Source organism: Uloborus diversus, chromosome 2 (genome assembly GCF_026930045.1).
Source record: "Uloborus diversus isolate 005 chromosome 2, Udiv.v.3.1, whole genome shotgun sequence".
NCBI lineage: Eukaryota > Metazoa > Arthropoda > Arachnida > Araneae > Uloboridae > Uloborus > Uloborus diversus.
In genome coordinates this window covers 54,592,902-54,616,252 of record NC_072732.1, presented here as the reverse complement: position 1 = coordinate 54,616,252, position 23,351 = coordinate 54,592,902, and the positions used below count along the sequence as shown (strand labels likewise).

At 31.4% G+C, this 23,351-nt stretch overlaps 1 protein-coding gene across 1 annotated transcript in view; it reads right to left on the bottom strand.

The window, feature by feature from the left end:
- The window catches only part of LOC129216320 (golgin subfamily B member 1-like), a 37,895-nt gene extending 15,406 nt beyond the window's left edge, over positions 1 to 22,489 (bottom strand). The window contains exons 1-8 of the mRNA XM_054850530.1: positions 22,355 to 22,489; positions 20,164 to 20,415; positions 16,166 to 16,231; positions 13,101 to 13,202; positions 10,730 to 10,869; positions 8,878 to 9,150; positions 3,798 to 4,002; positions 2,088 to 2,297 (exon numbers count right to left, since the gene is read on the bottom strand). Of these exons, the coding sequence (XP_054706505.1) occupies positions 2,088 to 2,297; positions 3,798 to 4,002; positions 8,878 to 9,150; positions 10,730 to 10,869; positions 13,101 to 13,202; positions 16,166 to 16,231; positions 20,164 to 20,415; positions 22,355 to 22,489 (1,383 nt within the window). The remainder of the gene's footprint in view (positions 1 to 2,087; positions 2,298 to 3,797; positions 4,003 to 8,877; positions 9,151 to 10,729; positions 10,870 to 13,100; positions 13,203 to 16,165; positions 16,232 to 20,163; positions 20,416 to 22,354) is intronic.
- Positions 22,490 to 23,351: the final 862 nt, after the last annotated feature.

The following is a 23,351-nucleotide window of genomic DNA, read 5'->3' as shown; positions in this document are numbered from 1 at the left end:
TCCTAAAAAAATTTCATTCTCTCGATACCTGATGCTTGAACCATGCCCCCATTCCAACTTAGTTTTTTGACTCCGAAGCCCTTAAAATTAATCCACTAACCATTTTGACCCCTGTAGAGCTCAGATGCAGGCCATCCCTAGCAATCCAATCACGTTTACAATGACTCCATACATCAATGAACCTGATACTGCGCTTTTCGCAAATTGACTTCAGTAGCAAGTTCATACACCTCGCACGTTGATTTAGCCAGCTCCTATGCACTCCATACCTGGGAAGCAAACCAACCACTTGGACATTCGTCGAAAAGCTGGTTGCTTTATCCAACAGGGATTCCCATTCCCTAGAAAACTCCTCATTTTTACTGTGGCCTACATCATTTGTTCCCACCCACAAAGTAACCATATCCTCCTTATTCAATACTCCCTTCTTTTCAGCAACCATATTAATGTCTTTTACCCGAGCCCCTGGTAAACAACACCTAGCCACCTTACGCTTTACCCTCCCAACTGTGTTACCCACCTCCCTTACCATAGAGTCCCCCAAAATTACACCCTTAGTTTCCCAATCTAACTCCTCATTTGAAACTTCCCCCTGAATCTCTGGAACATTTATACCCTCTACAACTGGCTTACACCCTAATGCTAACTGGGCTTCCAAAACTAGCATCTTAAGTCTTAAGTCTGAGAGTTCAGCACATTTAGTGCAAATATAATCCTCCTCAAAAACAGACTCATTTTCCCCCTTATACAGGCAGAACATATGACATAAATCACAAGAGATCCACCTGTCCCCCTTCCCACTCTTTACCTCTTTCATAATGCATATAACACCCATTTCTACTCAGTGAATATGTTCCAAAAGGCAAAACAGAAAGATAAAAATGCAAAAAAACACAGAATAAATACTAAAAACAGCAGTAAATAAAGAGTTGCTACACCCAATAAAGCACACAAGATCAAAAACCAAGAGATCACCACATGTTAGGCTTAGCTCCAAAAAATGCAAAAACACTTCAAGAATACAATAACAGCAAAAATGAGCCGCCAAAACACAATAAAACTAAATTACATGATAAAGTGAAGTAAAAAAACCTAAAACTAGACAGTAATAATGAAAAATTATAGTAAAAAAACACTTATCAAATTAGTAGCAATAACACTCCCTGCATCACAGGCGCCCTCTAGTGGCCAAAAAAAGCGACTATTACAATGTCGCGACTATTACAATGAACTGTTTTCAAACACTGGTTGCAAGCAGAGGTGCTTGAGCCTCGGCGATTTATTATGCGCAGACGATTTTTTTTTTTTTTTGACAAAGAAAATTACTTTTTTAAGTTGACATTTTATTGCTTTTTTTTCTTTATTTTTTTTGTTTTGGTAAGTGCATTAATTCATTTTAAAAAATGTTTTTGGCAACAGGGGAAAAAGAAACAATTTTTTTTTTTTGATATGATATATTTATTTTAATGAGCTTATTAATTTTAATTATTATTTTTTCGTTTTGAAAGCTGTTAAAGATTTTTTTAACGGAAAAAAGTGTATTAGCTGCTTTGTTTAAAAGTTGCTGCCATTTTTTTTTTTTTTACCCATCTAATTTTTTTTAGATGAGTGAGGAATATTTTATTCCAAGAAATCAGCTTAAAGTATTTTAAAAATATGTTTGAAAAAATTTGCGATTTTAGCTATTTTTGAGAATATTGATCAGGTACTAGAAAGTAGTGTGGGTATACGGGAAAGTAGGCTCGTCTAGTTCTAGATAGAACTTCTTGTTATAGAGGTTTTAATACTGGAAAAGACAGTACAGTTGATTTATTTCTGATCTTGTTTCAAAGAAATCTGAGCAGAAATGCAATTTTGTGGGGGTACTTTTTAGAAATAACACTTAATAAAACATCATTTGTGCTAAAGAACATCATTTAACAAAAACGTCACTGTCTTTCCTTAAACTGATGGATATATTTACTTAATCCAGCTTGACGATTAGTCATTAAAGTATTTCATTAAAAGAGTAATAAAATATTAGCTCAATACTACAAGGCTATTATTGAACCAGAAATATTAAAATACACAGCATTGCAATTCATTACTTTTTTCCTTGCTTCATTTTCTTTATTTGCATAAGTCTCTCTAATTTGATCCATGTGTTCTTTATGTGTTTTCTCTATAGAAGAAAGTTCAGCGTCTTGAGTTTCCTTAACATATTTGATCTTAGCACAATGATCTTTCTCCAAATCTTCAATTTCCTTATGCATCCCTTCCTCCAGTTGTTTCTTTGTCGCTTCTTTTGTCTTAATATTCTGTAAGGAGGAGTCAAGTGAATACATTATTGCTAATAAACATATTTTTGTACAGATAGGTAGAATAAAAAGAATTTCACCTACTACAGTAAACTCCCAATTATCCCTGGAGTAGCCTGGCAGGGTAACTGCAGATGAGAAAATTTTGAGAATACACCCCAAAAAGAGGTAAAAAAGGATACTAGTGCATACAAATAGCCAAAAAAATCGATAGCACACAAACACTTAAACTGAAATAGAAGCAATAACAGAGTATGTAAAAAATATATGTACAAGCCAAAAAGGAGAACTGCTCATTACTGCAAATCAGTTAAATGCAAAAGGCAGCAAATCGTGTAAACAGATCAAATTAGGCAGAGTCAAAAAACGTGTACAGGGGGAGAGGAATTTTTTTTAGAACACAAAAGGTGAAGTCACTGGAAGCATAAGGAATGGGCTGGACCCATAAGGAATGTAGATATAAAAATAATGTTTTCAACTAGTCAGCTTTTGGTGACCTTAGAAGGTATATTGGAATAGAGAGGTAAGAAAGAAATTGAAAAGTCTAAAAGTAGATCTCATACTTGATGAGTTAAAAAAAGCATTTTTCTGCTCTCAGTAAATTATTGCCAGAAAAAAAAATTTGAAAATAGGAAAGACCATGGATAATACATCCTTGGATAATCAGGAATTTACTGTATTACTATTTATTCTTCAGTATAAAATTGCAAAAAAGATGAAACACATTGTCACAAGAATTTTATACTATATGGTAAAAGTGAGGGAAGTATTTTAGAAACTCTGCTGTAGGGACTTAATTCCTAAAAATCCCTACAAGATGTAGTTTTAGGATCTAGGGATAGTTGTCCTTATTTATGCATTAAATTGTGAAGAAATGTTGTAACTGAAAGAGTTAATTACACATAATAGTATGAAGGTTCTTATGTACATTAAAATTTACACTATATACCGAAAAGGATGAGACTCCAACAAACTCCTTAGATCTACTTATTAAATGCTATATATATATATATATATATATATATATATATATATATATATATATCTATATACATATGTTTCATTGTCAAGCTGATTTTTTGAAAACAACTTACCAGATTACAGTTAATTTATACCGATTTATTAGAATTTAAACTGTTTGCCTTATTCCTACAATCCTAAACACCTGTAAAAATACACATTTGGGCTGCAAAAATAAACACATATCTTACTTTACAGACATGCTAAGTATATCCTCAACGTAACAAGGGAATACAGACCAAGGACCCCAGAAAAGTGTTTTGGGTTACACAATGCATACCTTTAAGTCAAAGAGTTTAAGAGAACTTTTTAAAAATTAAAAAATAAAATTTAAAAAAAAACATTTTCCAAAACTCAAATATTTAACTGATAATCTTTTTAACTGTTATGGGTCCTTTAGGATTGAAAAATTTTTACGATAAGAAAACAATGGTTATTAAATTTAAGGATAAAAGGCTAAATAAAATAAGACAAAATTACTGCTTCATTTAACGCATCCAGTTCAAGCTTTAAAGATTTTGATAAATTTTCTAATTCCGCCTTGATTTTTTTTTCCTCTTCAGCTTTTTCTCCTTGATATTTTATTTTGATAGCTTCCAGTTCTTTTTCACCACTACACTGTTCTTCTTCAATCCTCTTTCTTAGTTCACTTTTTAGACTTTCTAAAGCAGCATCATTTTCTTTTCTATAAAACAGAATCATAGTCAAAATATGTCTTAAGAAACAAAATGTTTGAGTAAGCAAGCTAATAGAACTGAAGTATCTATTAAACAATATTTTCAAATAAATTAATTTTAGAGCTTCCAACTGTCAAATAGCTATATTTTTCTTTTTCTTTTTTTTTTTTTTTTTTAATATAAATCTGTTTGATCTGTTTCTTTCAAAGAAGAAATACCCATTTGTGTTCAGTCATGACCTGTCAGGAAAATGAATATAAAGATTTTCAAATTGGAAATTTCTTGAACAACACCAGCGAACTTGAATGCCCTAATCAAAAAAGCTGTTTTATTGATGAAAATATGAAAGACTTTAATAAAAGCTATGATATTTTGAGCCAGGAATAACCTACTCCTCAAAGGCTAGCCAGTGCACTTGGTGAAATGAAAGACAATCTGAAGAATGTTATCTGGTAAAAAAATAGGAATTTTATATGGACTTTAATTTTGTATGGATGCCAATGGTGAAATCAAAAGTGAAATATTTGTGGCTGAAAAAGCACTTTTTTTGGGCAAACTACTCAAAATTAAGCCATAGAATATCTTACCAATAAGTTTAGTGCAATGTTGTGTGATGAAACACTAGTAGCAATGGTCAAATACTTTTGGAAAGATAAAATATTCTTCTTCAATAAAAACTTTTCTGTTTCCCAAAACTAGTCAATAATAAATAGGGGAAAAATTATATGAGAACCCACCTTGACGTTCCTCAACATTGTTAACTGATGCAATAAAAAAGTAAAGAAAACATTTAATTGAGACTTAGGGTTGAGGAAGCATTTATATTTTGGACCATGAGTCTATCTCAAGCGTCTAACAAAATGATAAAAGCATCGGTATTTTAGATTTTTCTTCTAAATTAATGTTGCTGTTTTATTCTGTAACAATAAAATGATACTAATATCAGTAACTTGTTTCAATCATCCTGCAACTTAAAATACATTCCAAATTGTTAAATAGAAAACCTTCCAAATTCTAGGTTTGTAAAGATTCAATTTGTAGCTAACAGAGGAAAGTTTATAAGGTCAGTTGGGGTAAGTGCGGTCTTGGGGCAAGTGCGGCTTAGGTTAATAATCAGACACCGGGAATATCAGCAAGGCTGCTGCCATCTGGGTAGCTTGGTAAACGTTATTACTTTGCACTGCGTGTGTTAGATCGCGCTACTTGAATGGTAACTCGATTCCCTCCCTCATTTCCTAACTTTTCTCATTCCCATTACAGTGATATGTTGTTATAGTTCGAGAAATCATCGTTTCTTCTGTTGTTGTTTTCACTTTTTCGTGCTTCCAAAACTTAAGTACAACTATTTCATGTCTACTTTTCATATTTTTAAAACTGAGATTCATTATTTTTTACTTTAAAATCGATCAATTTTAGGGCTGCACTTGCCCCAGAAAATTATACGACTGGGAAAGAGCGGCCCGGAAAAAGGGGCAAGTGCAGCCTCGCATGTTTTGGGGCTGCACTTTCCCATTAATCTGGAAATGTTCTTTCATGACAGATATAATTTGCTTGCAACGATTTAATGAAGCAATGTAATTAATTTTTAAACCCTGCATCATTGTCTAACTAACAATAAGTGTCACTAGTCTATATTGCTCCAATTTTTTTTTATATTTTTGGTAAAAATAGTGCAAAATTACAAAAGAATAACGTCAAAAGCTGGCTCCTGCCCCTCGGGAAGAACTTTCTGCTGCTTTAGAAGCGATACGTTCAGGTACCCTAACCTGTAAAGGTGCGAGCCGGCGTTTCAAAATATTGCAGGCAACATTACAGGATCATCTGAAAGGTCGGCGTGGACTGAAGTCCAAAACGATGGGCCGGCCATCTGCAATATCTGTTGCAATAGAACACATTATTGCTGACAATCTGAGGCACTGACGTTAGCGAGATCCAAGACGACGACATTGTATCAATCCTTCCAAATCCATCTTTAGATCGTAGAGGAAATTTGATATTCCAAGAAACGTTTTCAGAATATAATATAAATTAAATTGTTAATTGGTATACTAAGTGTACTTATACAAAAAAATGTGTTCAAGTTCGCCAAAGACATGTTACCGTTTGTCAGTTGTATAGTTACCTTATGTATTATTAAGTTAATATTTTATAAGTTCGTTGATATTCAAGTTTTAAAGATTATTCCTTGATATGCAAGTTTTGTTTTTATTTTTTAAGCTTATTAGCATAATAAAAGTTATCTTTCATGTTCCTTATTTAATTTAAAATAAAAACTTCATAATTTTGTTTAATAATCCATTGTTCCTTGAATGTTCTTCATTTTACATTGACAGGTTTCATTAGGAAAAATGTAATTACTTCCCAATGAATAGGTGAAAATAAAAATAAAAAAATCGTTTTTAATTAGGAAAAAATACTCTATTGATTGCACTTGCCCCTTATTTTCTCAAACCGTTTTTAAAAAAAATTCAGATAGGTGATGCTCTTGCCCCACTTTTATTGAGAAAGTGGGGCCCTAGAGCACAATGGTTTTAAAAAAAAAAATTTCATTTTTTTACCTGCAATGATTTTAACAGGCTCATGTCTTGAAAACACACTAAAACAGGTAACATACGAAATAAAAATTAAAAAATTTGTATCAAGTCTTGTAATGTCTAGGCCTTAATAAAGTCAAACTGTACAATTTAAGGGCTGCACTTCCCCCAACTCACCTTAACTGTGAAATGACATTTGCATTAGTAGGTCTAACTTTCAGTAAAAGTAATTTCAGAACATTCATGACTGCATAGCAAATTTCATAACACTCATAACTACTTTTCTAATAATGAAACCTTCTGAACATGTATGACTACAGTAGACCCTTGTTTCACACGGGGGTTATGTTCCAGGGAAATGCCGCATAAATCGAGACCTAATAGTAGAGTTAAAATAGGGGTTTGGTTCCGTAGATAACAAAATATTTCAAATCTAGTAATGACTAATTGTATACAGGCCCGGCTTTAGGAGTAGGCGACCTAGGCGGTCACCTAGTGTGGCAGATTTTAGGGGTGGCAAATTTCGAAATTGAAATGGTTTTAAGAGAATGAATATCTGTTTTAGCCCTATAATATTCACTGCTTCAAATTTCAATTCTAAAAAAAATATATTAATAACAATAATTTAGAGTGTGTACCAGTGCTTGGATATGTAAAGCATAGTTCGGAATTGAACTAGAAATTCAATTTTCTTTTAGAGGCGGCAAATTGCGCGATTTAAAAATAGTTTGAAAATAATAATATCTGTTTCAGCACCATAAGATGCACTACTTTAATATTAATAAAAATATAATTTAAAGTGTGTACCAGTGCTTGGATATGTAAAACCCAGTTTGGAATTTAACTAGACACTCCCTAATTGTGAACACTTAACTATTATTTTTATTTTATTAAAATATCATTATTTTTTTTTATTAATATTATTCAATCTGGTGGGTGGGTGGGGGGTTGGCACTTGTCAATATCGCCTAGAGTGGCAGAACTGATAAAGCCAGCCCTGATTGTATGAGTTTAATATGTACTTATATCGACTTTTATGTACAACATGCATAAAGAAAACATAAATTAGTTTCGTGTCCTGTTGATAAAGAGGAGCTGGCTATGATACTCTTTTGTCAAGCATTAAGAACTTTTCTCTGTAATTCTTTGCAGAGCATTAATGCATCCATGATCACTTGTGTCACATTTCCATGATAGAATCTTCCTTCACTAACAAATCAAAAAGATCATTTCTATTGTCTAGGAATGGCTCAAAATTTTCAATGTGAAGGTTTTTGGTTGTGCGTCACCGACGTTGGTATCCTCGTTGGTTTAGGCCTCTTTTGTCACTTCTAAAAGCTCTTCTTCCAGTGAGTTCTGAACTGTGTGAGTTTAACCACTTTACTTCTGGAAAGAGCTCTGGAACCAATCGCATAAAGTGTCTCCAGTGGCCCAGGCTCGATTATTAGCATGTCATAATGTAATTGATTACTGGTAATCTGCAATCTTACGGAGTTTGGATTTTGAAAGAGGGGAAAATTTTATCTGTTTGCATTGCCGCATTTGCGTAAAACCAAAATTCATCCGCGTAAAATAAAATAAAAGTGTCAAATCTTAAATCGTGTATAATCGAAACCGCGTAAAATAAACCTGCATAAAACGAGGGTCTACTGTAGTACGAAACATAATTACTATTCAAATAGTAATGAAATGCGAATAAATTACTGACACCGAATTGAGGGAAGAGCAAGCTAGGGCCCTTGAGTCAAGTGGCAACTTCTGGAGGAGGCAAATTCAACCTATTGCAGTGGGTTTTTTTTTTTTTTTTTTGAAAACAAAAACTTGAAGGATGATGTGTAAGGGGGGCAGCATCAAGGTTTGCCCCTTCTCAAGAAAATTGAAGATCCTGCACTGAAAATTGCAGTTTAATGATGCAGTCTGTGGCACAAAAGCTTTTAGGGGAGTTTGAAGGTGTCAATGTCTTTTTTTTTTTTGGGAGGGGGGTATCATTCTTGGTTGAGATCTGTAGCTAGTGAAGGGGTATGCTATCACTCTTAAAAGAAGGATGAGTGCCTGTGCATGCAGTTAACTAACTAATAGTTGATATTCACATAAATCTACAACTACAAAAAAAAAATCTGTATATTTTTCATGCATCATGTTAAAGTAAAATAGAAAGTTTAAGCTATGAACTCACAATACGTTAACAACAATAAAATTTATAAAAGTAGCTGAAAGGAAATTATAAAATGACCTAAATAACTGATACCAAGTGATTTATAATGAAATGATACATGAATAAAAACATGATTCAGTTAAAATGGCACCTAAATAAAAAGATTAAGAGTCATACAATTGTGTCATTAATACCTTAGACGAAGTTCCTCCTCTTCTAATTTTTTTGAACTTGCTTCAATTAATTTTTGATATTTTTCTTGTTCTGCTTTTTCTAATTCATCCTGCATAGATTTCCACTCTTTATGGTTCATACCTGAAGCCTTTTTCTGCTCTTCATTCGAAGTCGCCATTTTACTTTCTGTGTACCTCTCATTTTGATTAAAATTATCAGAAGTCTTTCCAAGTACATTCCTTACCATTCCTTTGGAAGTTTTAGGTTTCTTCTTAACTTGCAATAAAGGTTTTCTACACATAAAAACAAAATGAAAGTATCATTTATTAACAAATGATAAATTGCTAACATACTAGCAAATATCCATACACTTCTGCAGATGTTTATAGTAATTATGGCCAATAATATTACTGTAACGAAACCTTAAATTCCTCTTGATATTTTGTACAAAGCTAACCGTGAATGCATTTGTATGTGACAACGTTAAGACAGAAATTATATAGAGAATATTATGATGATTACAAATATTTCGGCAGACTGTATTTTTAAATTAACTCAGAGGTAAATTGATTAACATACAATTAATAATTCAATTAAGGTATTTAATTATTCCTTACAAATAAATTTTTAAATAACCAAGCTTAAAGAAGGAAACTTTTTTCCCTTTGTTTAAAATAGTTTGAAGTTTTGACATAAGTGATAAATAAGTTAGACAACTGTTCATTTTCAGGCAAAACTTAGCATTAAATTTCTTCAGACCTTGTAGCAGGCACTTTGTCACAAATGAAATTACATGTGCTGGCACCAATAGGTATTGAATACAGAAAAATATAAATACAGCAGAACATTTTTTCCCCCTGCAAAAAGAGAAAAAGAGAGAAAAAAAAGTTTCATTTCTCTCAACTGTAAAGCATAATTTTAAGACTTATTTTGTCGGAAGTCTTTTTACTGTCATGCAAAATCTATTATTCTTATTTTATAAATTAGTATTATATAAGTGGGGGGGGGGGGAATTATGTGGAAGTTAACCCTACATAATAAAAAGTTATTTTTAGTGCACACTATAACACTTATAGAATGCCTAAATTTTTGTGTTAATTTGCTTATATGGTTAATGGCCTAGCCCCTATTTGCTTCTCTTGCACCCTCAATTTTTTCTTTTGTAACATGGAGCCTTTGCAAACCGGTGTGGACCCTTGGGGGTCCATGTGGATCATTTTGGGAATCACTGGTGTAGATAGACAATAATATGTAAACAATGGTGCAATCAAAAGAATTTGTTTTTCAACCACTCTTGAGTCGCCTAAATTATCAACAAAGCAGCCAGCACACTGTATGAGCCGTTTATATTCATACTGTCGGGATTTTCCATACTTCTGCTGCATTTTGTTATTTTTTCTTTTCGCCTTTGGTACCAATACATGCAAAGAGTGCACATTTCAATTAAATAAGGGAGATTTTGTTTAAAGTAGCACACAACATATGAAACATTTTTTTGGAAATGCTTCTGGAAGGTTTAATAAATTTATAACAAAGATGATCAATAATGCAAAAATCTATATTTAGACTTCCTTTTTTTTCTTTTACTTTGGAAAATCTCATTGACACAAAAATACATTCTTTAAATCAAATATGAAAAGCAAAAGAAGACTTTTCATCTGTGTTAATGAAACAAAACTAGAATAAATAAATCAACCCATTACTAACAGCTAGATTTTTTTGAGTTTCTTGAATTCCCTTAAATTTTGAAATAATGTATTATGTGTCTATTAATAACGATAATTTTGTATTCATTACCATTTTATTATTAAAATTATAGATGATTATTTCAAACAACACTTATCTGAAAATTTTTTATAAAATAACCCTCACAGTGCAGCTGGTTGGACCACTTTTCTTAAACTTAAAGATGGAGAGTTGTTAGAAGTTTGCTGCGGCAGAAACGTTTTAGGAACATCAAGATTAGGAGAAAGTTTAGCATTCATCTGAATAAGAGAATTAATTTCCAAAGCCTAAAATTAAAAGAAGTATTAGCAAGGAAACAAAATGGATTGTGAAGATAATAAGGGAAAGGTAGACACTGCATAAATATGAAGGAATATTAGAAGTAAACAAGGATGCATATTTAACAATTAAATCTGTACTATTCATTACCTTGACCCCTACCAGCCAATTATTTCAGATTGTTAGACATTTTTAATAAATGGAACTTGAATAAACTAGTAAACTTAAAACATTTTAGTTTATTTTGAAAGTATAAATGTTAATGTAGAAACATTAGCATAAAAATGGCAGAAAATCTATATAGCAATAAAAAATATAGCAATAAAATAAACTTACACTGAAAAACTAGATTCTTTCATCGCTCAAATGGAACACTTTTCAGACCAACAAGCAACAATGCCTTCAAATTTTCCCGGCACAGGGTTGCAAAATCAACAGATTAATAGAATTTTCTCGATTTGGTGGTTTGCTTGTAAAAATTCCCATTTAGTGCAAGAAAGCAAAGAATTTCCATTTGATGTGAAATATGCAATAAGCATATTTCTAATTAGCACTAATTTCTAAGATGTAATGCACCATAAAATAAAATTTTAAATATCCCAATCAAACAAGTTAAATAACATTACAAAATAAAAACCTTCTTATTTACACTGTATTGTTTCTATTAAAAGCAGTTTAATTTTAAAACACAATTTAAAGAACATAATAAAATGATCACTAGTTAACGCTCTTTCAGATGACCTCCCTTGATGAGAGGCAGGGTTTCACTTACAGTCGCATTAATCGCAAAAATACTATCTAAAATATGAAAATGAAAAAAGTCATTTTCACTTTTTTGCTAAAGTAGAAAACTAAATAAATAGACAATACACGATCCCAGACATGAAACTAGCATGGCGATATTCAACTTATTCTTATTAGAAATCTTAGCTAATTATTATTAAGTTCAACAAAGTTATTGAAGTTAGTCTTAATGAGCTTTATATCCCGTCAGTACTGCATGTATTGGGGGGAGTGGACTAGTTCACTTTTAAAATTAAAACTTGAGTTTTCTCAATAGTAAGTACAATTGCATTTTTTTTTTCAATTAAAAATAGCTATTGCATATTTATTTCTTTAAAGATATCATGGCTGAACTTTTGGTTTTTGAATGTAGCTGAAACATATTTTGAGACATTTAGATTGATATGTGAACATGAACCTTCGACATTTTAGCATTTTGCTAAAGTTTTTATTTTCTATTTTAGCTCTTTCGCTAAAAATATTTTGAACTCAGCTGAAACCCTGATGACAGGGTTAAAGAATTGAAGAAAACTGTACACAAATGATTGCAGAGCCGGATTTAGGGGAGGGCAGGCGGGGCTACTGCCCCAGGGCCTCCACAAGAAAGGGGCCCCCACAATAAAATTTTTACAAAATATCCAAACTTTCATGGGTTGAAAATATCGGATATATACATATATATCAAAATTTTCGGATATCTATCAAGGTATCGGATATTTTCGAAAATATGATGATCTTTTCGAACCCTGATTAGGGGCCTCCACTCCTTCGTTGCCCCGGGGTCTCCACACTTCAAAATCTGGCCCTGAATGATTGATATCATGAAATATTTTTAGAAAATTTGAAAAAGAGGAAAGCTTATACAATATCTAAATCAGAAGACAAACTAATATTTTGAAAAAAATCTCAGACAAAGAAAAGGCAAATCATAATTTATGTCGGTTATTTTCAGTGAATTTTGTCGTTAAATGTATTTTTTTATTGTCGTTAAATGTATTTTTTTAAACTATGTACGTTATTTAGCGTATGAAAATAATGCATATTTGTAATTTTATTACTTTCTTGATTCTTTTGTTTTAAGCATAGTTATGGCAATATTTTAAAATATGACTAAAACCATGTACAGTAAAACCTGTAAAGTTGACCACCCTTGTAAGTTGATCACCTGTCTAAGTTGACCGCTATTTTCAGGCACAGAATTAGATCTTGTTATATAATTCAACCTCTATAAGTTGACCACGAAAGTAGTGCACCGCAAGTGGTCAACTTACACAGGTTTCATATATATACATATATATACAAATATATATTTTTTTTTTTTTTTTTGAATTTGTAAAAATAAATTTTAAGAAATAATTCAAATCATATAAAATCTTTGACTTGAAACATCTTTTTCAAAATTTATAAGAACTAAGCTATTAAAACTATAAATAACAATTACGCATAAATACATTACATCAGGTGATTCATCAGCAGAGTGCATAGGAGACAAGGGGGAAGCATTCATGTAATCATAGTGATCCAATTTATGAGAGTCTTTTTCCTCATCATCTGTCTCCTTTAAAATAAAAGAAGGTGTTTTGTAGAATATCAATAAATTATCAGTTTAATTTAGCCATAATATTTATTTAAATGACAAATAAACAACTTAAACAAACCACTATGCATCAGGACTAATAATAAAAATTAATAATTTAATAATAATAATGGTCCATGCTAGCATAAAGTAAATTTTTCAAGTCAAGATTGATTCATTGACAGATAGCCTCGATTAAGATTTTAAAGTACTAAAAGTACAGAATTGTGGAAACAAGTGAACAGTGTGAAAAACTAATTGGCGTTAGCACCCACATTTAGTTGTTGTGAGTATATATTAAGTAACCATATTTAATGAAGAGCAAGAACAAGATAAATTTTTAAAAAATCACTGTTTAAAATGTTTAACATCAGCTAGAATGCAGAAGACCAAAACTGAAAAAAAAACGAAGGTTGAACTTAAATTCACTGTTTCTGAATCAATTATGTAAATAACTGGATACTAAAAGCGAATTGATAAGAAGTTGGACTTGATACAAAATACAAATAAAGTGCACTTTCAGAACAAATTCAAAATACAGCAGGGTAGCCAACAATTTGAGGAGCATCTGTGGTAATTTTGAAAAGCATTTCAAATTTATGAAAAATAGAGTGTTGTTTTGTATAAAAATAATTTTAAGAAACGAAAAACACTTAACTAAGTTTGTTTTTGCCTTTAGTTAATCATTTTAAACACTGGCATAATAATGAATGTTTTAAAATTTTAATAAAAAAATTTTTAAAACTATGTCATACTTTGAGTATAAACATCTTCAATTTCCCACATTTACATGTATCATAATAAAATAAAAAAGTATAATTAAAATAAATTTTATTTTATGAATATCATCAAGGAAGCCCAGTGGCTCAGTAGTAGTGCTTCACACTTCCACACCACAGACCCAGGTTCAATTCCAAAATTGGGCATGGTCTGCTCAATCGTTCATCCCTTCAGTGTGTAGATAAAATAAGTACCAAGCATGATTGGGAACTAAACCTTGGAAGTTCTGCGTTCAACTGACCACCTAACTGAACATCTGCCTTACACCCCAGAACCCTCAGTCAGGAAAACTGAAGATGGGAACAACAGGCTTTGGCCCCATGTTGCACCACTGAGTATGGTTTTTGGTTTTAAAATCTTTATGATCTACACATCATTGGTAAGCATAAAGATTAAATTTAGCGAATGTTATTGTCTTAAATTAGCAGGGATGGAATTAGGATAGGAATTTTTGAATGGGTAAACAAGTCTTCAGCAAAAAATTGAAATATAGGAGAAGGCACTAGAGCGGTCAGAAATACCTTCTGGTGCAGTTTTTCGATCAAAAATACCATCTGGTCTACCTACTTTCTTGATCAAAACTGTCCCTTCATATGTATAAACTACTGAATTAGAATTCGCATTCATGTTAAAACTAATGCCTCTGGGGGGTGTTTTTACCTCCAAAACTTCCCCTTCACTGCACCACTGAGAGGAAGTGGAAGAAGGTTAGTCTATACAAAATTATTAACATCTAAGCGGTAGAATGGCATAGTTGATAAAAATCAGCAAGTGTTTCAAAAGCAGATGCACTTGTATTTTGAAATTTGTAAAAGTTCATCACACAATGAGCTACATCTAATACTTTCACCGCCACACTCAAGCCTTTTCCCTTCACTCCTCTTTTCTCCTCCCCATCCACAGAAAAATGTTCCTTTCATCTTTCTACCCAAGAAAGAACACAATAGTCAGCAAAAAGTCTAAGGGGAAGAAAGGGGTAGAAAGGAAATGAGGGAGTATTTCCATGATTGCTTGAAAACGCTCGGTCAAGAAATGCCGAGCAAAATAACTTCTTTGCGGAGTTTCCCTATTTTCGCAAAACAACTTCACAAGACGTGGAGCAGTTGGGGAACCTGTTACAATCAAAACCGAGAGGAGTACAACTATACACTATGAAAGTCTAAAATACAAAACTTCAACTTTCTACAACTATCCTTTTTTAAGTTGGACAAAATAAATAAACAAATACATAAGTGTGTACAGACGTCTGAATGATTGTTGGATTGTCACCAAAGTGGAAGCTGTACAACTAGAAGTTTCACCAGTCTTACATACAAAATTTCAATTTTCTACAATTTATCGGTTTTGAGTTATGCGAGAGAGATATTCCATTGCATACATATCAAGAAAGATCACGAAAATATTTGGCGGAATTGATGCAAGGATGGTCAATTTGGTTGCCGTATATGTACATACATAAAAACAAAATTAACAAAACAATCAATACTGATTCAGGGTAATGGTAGTTTAAACTGAAATTTGAGTGATTTTTTTTTTATTACTGTGAACTACAATAATTTGTTTAGTATGTATACAGGATTCAAAAATTAACAAAAAATGCATCTGAACTGTGTTTAAATTTTTAATCTAAAGTAAAAAATATTAAATGTTTGCACTTTATTTTTAAATACGCTAAGAATAATACAAAAAAACTCTTTAAAAAGCATATGAGAGTTAAGGTTGAAGTATTTTATGCTCGTATTTACAGACTGTCCTGAATCTCAACTCAGGCTCGATTTCAAACATTTTTCACAAGACAAATTGAAAAAAAAAACTCATCCCCATATGTACAAACTAAAAGAATTCATTGAATAACTGCAATTATATTAAATAAAACTGAAAAGGGCAACCATATGGGGGGGGGGCAAGCCCTCCCCCTGCTTAGAATTTAGAACTTTCTTGCTTTTAATACCTTTTCTTTGCAAAAATGTAAAAACATTTCTTCTTCAGTAAAGTTATCCTTCATAAGTTATTAAAAATGTCAAATTTTAATAACTCTAATCTGCACTGAAATCAGTTTGCATGGAGAAGATATCCTGCTAAACCATTGAGAAAATATCTGAGCCCCTCCCCCCTTACAATTTTGCATATGGGCGCCCTTGTTTGAAATTAAGTAATATAAGTACCTCATATGAATATTTTGAGCCATCTTCAGAATTTAAACTTTCATTTAAGTCATCATATGATGAAACCTGCACAAATATAAATGGAAGAAATATGTTATAAATTATATCACTAACTTTCCATATTTTACAAAACATACAATCATGACAATTATTTCAAAAAGAAAGCTTGCAAAACTTATGACAAAACAAGCTTCCCCTCCCCCCCTCAGTTCTTTTTTTTTTTTTTTTGCAACTGACAAAATGAAAGTAAGTTCAACTCAGCTTTTTCATATCATATGAATCATGCCCACAAAAGAAAAAGTATATAAATAACAGTAAACCCTCATTAATCCAAAATCTATTAAACCAACCTTGGCTCAATCTGAAGTGCCCTTTAGATATACATCATCTTTACTAATAATAAAGCTGAAAGTCTCTCTGTCCAGATCTCTGTGACGCGCATAGCGCCTAGACCGTTCGGTCGATTTTCATGAAATTTGGCACAAAGCTAATTTGTAGCATGGGGGTGTGCACCTCAAAGCGATTTTTCAAAAATTCGATGTGATTCTTTTTCTATTCTAATTTTAAGAACAAAATTATCATAAGATGGACGAGTAAATTACGAAATTATCATAACGTGGAACCGTAACATTGGCACAAGCCAATTGGTGAGATACGAAATTAACATAACATGGAACCATAAATAGGTACAAGCCAATCGGCAAGAAAATTCACCACACATTATTTGTAAATAAACAGGCGAACCAAAAGACCTTTTAATTTTTGTATTACGGGCAAAGCCATGCGGGTACCACTAGTGTATAAATAAAAGGCGAGTTACATCATTTATGTATTTTTATATTCCATATTTTAGATTTTTGAAATTTTCTCTTATGCAGCTTTACATTTCATTCTCTTGAATTCAAAATAAAATTTTTACTGTGTACAGTAGTTTGTTTATGTACCTTGGTTCAACTTATTGGTTATTTTTCTCAATCCGTACTTTCATTAATTCAGACAACCTGGATCCCTATTCGTCCGGATTAATGAGGTTCTACTATAGTGTTAATACTACAGTTACCTGATGCAACTATCAAGCAAAAAAATCAATTCTACTTTTCGATCACTAAGGTAACATACACAGGGTTGTCCTATTTTGTCCACCCCGGAAAAAAACGGCGAAAAAAACATTTTGTACACTTTAGTGGTGAACTAAACGTTTTGAGCTAAAAATTTGAAGTTTGAAAATAACAAATATAATTATGTAGATTTTTTTCCTATTCAAGTAATATTTTAATATAAAAATAACAAACATAAATATGTATATAAACAAAGGATTGTCAAGTATTTTAAAGTGAAAATAAAAAAAGTAAGTCAATTGAAGTTTATGCAAGTGTGTTAATAAATCAAATGAGTGTTAAAATAAATTATAATGCATGTAATGGCATTTATAAAATAAGCACATCAGCTGTAAATTTTAGGATGTTCAAGTTTCAAAACGTTAAAAATCATATTTTAAAAAAAAACTATATGGTATTAAAAATAAATGCTTGGCATGAAGTGAAATCTGTTCTTGCAATACAAATACAAATGTGGTGATCAGCAACAGGCTCTGACTAGGCTGTTCCTAGTCAATTTATTAGTCCTCAATGAAGATTAATGGCCCTTTTAAATCTATCTACCCTCTTGCCTATTATAGCCTCTTCCGGTACACTGTTCTGAGAACCCACAACCCCACTAAAGTAGTAATTTTTCTTAATTTGTATGACATTAACATATTCATAAAATAAGCTGAGTACATAGATATATTACTATGGGGTGACATCAATAAAAACTCGAAAAATATAACAGTTATAAAATATTTTTAGACTATAAATCTTTGTTTTGCATGTATGTCTCCAAGCATTTCATTTGACTTTCCCATTGAGTTTATTTTCTACAACTGTATATAATAGTCTAAGCATGCCCAATAGCTTTTTCATTGTTAAATTTTATTACTTTTAAATAAATTATGATCTAAAATTAGATGCACCAAGGTGTAATTTAATTTTTTTTTAGATTTATAAAATTATAAAGCTAGTGATTCTATTTTAATTAAATGATTAATTCATAATAGAAAATGTATTAGAATAATGTACTAATATTATTACACCATAACAATAAATTTATGTATGTATAATCAGTTTATTTTTCATTTCGCGCATTTTGTCCAGTTTCTTCCGGCATCCCGGACTTTTTGCAAAAAAGTGGACAAAATAGCAACCCTGAACATATGCAGTGAAAACTTCCTTCATAAATAAAAATAGCACTATTTTCTGTGGAAAAAAAATTTATTTATCTTCCCCTTAGATGGTGAGCTATAATTTGAAACTCATTTGAAGTTAAGAGAAATATATAGTGTCGGCAAAAAAAAATAACATTTACAAACAAATAACAATACAAAAATTAATAAAAGGAAATTGAAAATGCTGAAAAAAAAAATTTAGAAATGTTTTTGTGTTACAAGGAACCAATTTTAGAATGTAAAAAACTAAGCTTATGGATGAAAAGGCATCAAACAAAAGCTTTTCATCTGTAATGTGCACTTGTAATAATAATTGCTAATTATGAAATTTTAACATTAGTATTTGTTTGTAATTCATCACATGAATGTAAACATTTATAACGATGTACATTTTATAGTGCACATTTTTCCATCATTCCCCAGGGATTGGCGGCAATAGAGGGCTTGAAGCAGCCCCCAACAGGTGGCTGAAATTCAAGGACTACTTTTTGAAGTGGAGATCTCAAACATTCTGTGGTTTTGGTTCAAGGGCGGATCCAGAAAATGTTCAAGGAGGGGGCGATTGTTTTTTACTGTTCACACTTTGGAACTTTAATCTCTTAAAACTTTCGAAGGAGTGTACTGAACCCCATCGCTTACCCTTATGTAAACAAAGGCGTCCTATAGTGGTGTTTTTTTCAAAACATATCCAGGGTGAGCGTTTGAACCTATCCCTAATTATCATCTAAGATCGTCTAAAATTGCGATTTTAGAACTTCAATTAAAAAAAATCCTATTGAAAGTTCTAGTCCCTATCCCCAGAGTAACAAGAGATGGGCTACGATTGCGTTTTCAAAACTTCAAATCCGGAATAGCTCCCTTTCTTCTAAGACCATCGAAAATTACGTAAAATTACGTTTTTGGAACTTTAATATCGAAAATATACTTGAAGAAAGTACTATAGTTCCTCGGCTCAAGGAGGGGGCGATCGCCCCCATCGCCCCTCCCTTGTATCCGCCCTTGTTTTGGTTCCAAGTCTTAGTACTGCATAGAAACCTACTATTGAATATATTGAATTAAAGATTTACCAATGGTCAAAATTAGGTCTGTGTGAAAATGAATCAAGTACTTAAGTTTTTAACTTTCAAAATAACTTTATCAAAGTAAAATTGATATATATATTATTCTTACATGTTTTAATATTTTAAAGTGACAAGTCACATAAAAAGCTAAGGGGGAAAAACTATCGATATACGTTTTACCAATTATAATTAATAGAAAATATTTAGTTGCTTTGGGTATCATTTAACCAATATCATTTATTATTTAACTAATCATTAACTAATTTATCATCTAATTAATGCATAAAAAACACCTTTACTTGAAAATTATTAGTACTTGCTATTACTATAAGAACCAACCTCTAAAACTTCATTCTCAAAAAAAAAACAAGATAATATTTTTTAAACAAATGCCTTTATAGCATGGACAATAATTATTTTATTTAAATGCAACACAAATGTCTCAAATTATTAAATATTTTTAATAAATAATAAATAAAATATGTAATAAAACAGATAACTAAACATAATTTTTGAGCACCTTTAAGAAAAATGATATGAAGAATTTTCAATTAAATCATTTGACGACATAAACTCTAAGCAACTATGATGTGTAATGCAAAGATTAACTATATAAATTGAAAACACACAAAAGATATTTCTAAAAGGAACATATATTTTTAGCACATTCTTACACTTCTCTTTCTTTCATCACTGAAATTTCCTTCTTCATATTCTGGTTCTTCTTTTACACGGCGAATGTTTTTGTAGATTGAAGTACCTTTGGGCATAAAAGACGTCCCAGAGCCAGTTTTCTGAGGTGCAGGCGTCTTTAGGTTACTCAACCGCACTGGTGCTAACTGAGTACCTCTTCTATTTTCAAACCGCCCAGCATCGAAAGTTTTGCCTGCAACAGATTTATCCACTTTCCCATACCTTAAAGCAGGCTAAAAAGGCAAAAAATACATTAAAGAAATCAGGATATAAATAAGGTGACATTGTAGTCAATTGAAGGACTTTGTAGATGAAAACAAAAAACAATATCTCAAAACTGAGATTATTGCACACACGACAGTACTAACTCATTCAGGAAGACTTTTTTTTTTCCTCAATAAACTGCATGAAGTAGGCAGAAAAGCAAACAAACAAAAAAAAGTTAAAATACAATTTTTATCAGATTTACTTATTTGCCATGTAACATCTTCTTCCTAGTAAACCATCAAGTTATAAACATCATGAAAGATTTAAAGACTACATGCACAGCAAACTAAAGACTGGAAAAAAATTTAAGTTTTTCATTTACACTGGTTTCATTGCTTTCTTACTGTGATTTCAGAGAGAAAAAAAAATTATGTTTTCAAAGCATAAACTTTTTAAGTACAGTAGAACTCCATTATACTGCAAGGATAGGGGGAATATATTTTGAACCAGCATTATTACATAACCGTGGTATATAAGGTGAAACAACGTTTATATGTTCCTTTTTTATATCTCTTTATTATTTATATGTTTTTTAAAATTGGTCACTGTGAAGTCCAATACAAATTAACATATACCTATTGCACGTTTTTTCATTTATATGCTTTATTCTTGCAGTCCCTTCAAAAATGTATAAACAGTGCTTCACTGTATAATGAAAGCTAATTTCTACCAAATACAAAAAAACAACAGAAATACTAATAGGCCTTGTAGGTCTAAATTGAATATTCAGTCAAACAAGTCACGCATTATTGCAAGTAGAATATTTTAATAAACTACCTTTTAATAAAATTGTACAGATACAAAATAAGTTATTGTAGCCTAAATATGATTGAAACTCATACTGGAGGATAACTAGTGTATTTTCATAGAATATAAAGAACTTGAAATGGAGGGCAAAAGTAGGTATCGTACATTAAAAAGTTGAAAGTGCAGTACTTAAGCGTTAAAAATTTGTGAAACTAAAAGTACTGCCTCATTTGTATTGAAAAATAATATAGTCAGATGCTCGTCAAAGATCCATTCTACAAATGTTCTCTCAAGTAGATATCTGTACTCCAAATTGCTATTTAACAAACTGATATAATTTTAGTTTCGGAAAATTTAGAAAAGCAGTACCATAAAACAAACTTACTGTATTTTTACCACTTGATAATGTTGGAGCATCAGCGAGAGAAGATAGCTATAAAAATTTATTACAATAAATTGTCTTGCTTATGAAATTATAATACAACTTAAAAAACTAAAATCTTAAAACATACATTTTAAAGAACAATTTTAAACACTAAGATTCTAATGCTGTCTCTTATTGAATGAGGTCTCAAAACTCAAAACATTAGTATTAGGAAGACATTTGAAAATGAAACCATTGCTTAAAGTTATATAAAACAATTAAGATATGATACATTTAATTTGTTATTTTAAATTCCCAATTTCTTTATTCAGTTTTCTTTCTTTTATCTATGTATTTATTTTTATTTATATTATTATTTCTTTTGTAACCACAAATAAGACATTAACACACACTGTTATATAAATTTTAAATACAGAAAAATCTTGCTTTGGGACCAATTTATTCCGAAGTCCAACTCATAATATGAAACACTCATTTAGCGAAATAATCTTTTCATTACCTCCATATAAAACAGGTTGGGTTCCTCTAAGAAAAGAAGTAAAACTAAAGTGTAATAATATGATTGAGCATTTATCATGTTCCCCTTTTAATAAGATAGCTGGAGATGTTTGTTTTTCTTCATAGCAATTAAAGATTGAGAAAAAGGAAACAAAATATTATCTTCAAACATAGTTTGTAGCCCACATTGCTACAATCTTATTTAGGATGATATTTCTTTATGTAACAGTTCTTATGCAAGTTTTTTCGAGTTTCCAACATCTTCCTTAATTCACTGGACAGTTGCTCCACTGAGGCAGTCTCTTCTTACTTTCTGGATGAAATCCAGGGCTATGGAGTCGGAGTTGTACCAATTTTGGGGTAAAGGAGTTGGAAGTCTCAATTTCTGTCCAAGTGAGCAGCTCTGCCATAGTTGCAGAGTTGGATTGATTTAGTGGTGAAGGAGCTGGAATAGGCGTAGGGACTCAGGGTCAGCCATTTTTCCTCCAACTCCAAAGATCTGATGAAATTTCATCCAGAGCTTCTAGCTATGGCACAAAATCTAGCTCTGTTAATTCTTCCATACTGAGTTTCTGACTATGCTTTAATATCATGAGTTTGAGTGATGTTTTCAGAAGCAACAGTATTTGATGTTTATTCAATAAACAGAAACACAGATTGGTGGACAAAATGCAGGCAGACTGACTTTCTGTTCATGTCGCCACAATACAAATGTTGTATTTTGCACGTTACTCATAATGCAAAAAAGTGCTCACCATAAATAAAAAGTCATTTTTTTATCTTTTCTTTCACTCATTATGCAAGGAGCTTGTTAAATAAGGTTCCACTTTACACAATTTAATTGCATTGATATAGGTGAAAAATAATTAGTTTCAAACTCTTAACAAAACAGTTTAAAACAATTTTTCAATGCTTGAAAATCAGAGACTGCGTCAGCTTGTAAGCGCAAATTTCCATGTAGTTAGAATGATTTTATGTAAGGATTTGTTGCCAAAGAGCATGTCTTTTAGTACTCAAACACATATGTAATAAGACAAACTATTTCGTTCTCTAGAATCAGCTGAAAATCAGAAAACGCATTGCAGTTTTTTAACTATGGTACAGCTTATTAATAGCAGAAAAATTTAATTCAAAAAGCACTTGTGGCAAGTTAAAACTTTTGGAATAAAAAGCAGGCTCTCGGGATCAACAGCATAATAATTTTAAATGCATGTTTTATTTTTCAAGATGCATACCACAGGCAGATGACATAATGTCTTCTTGAATTGAATC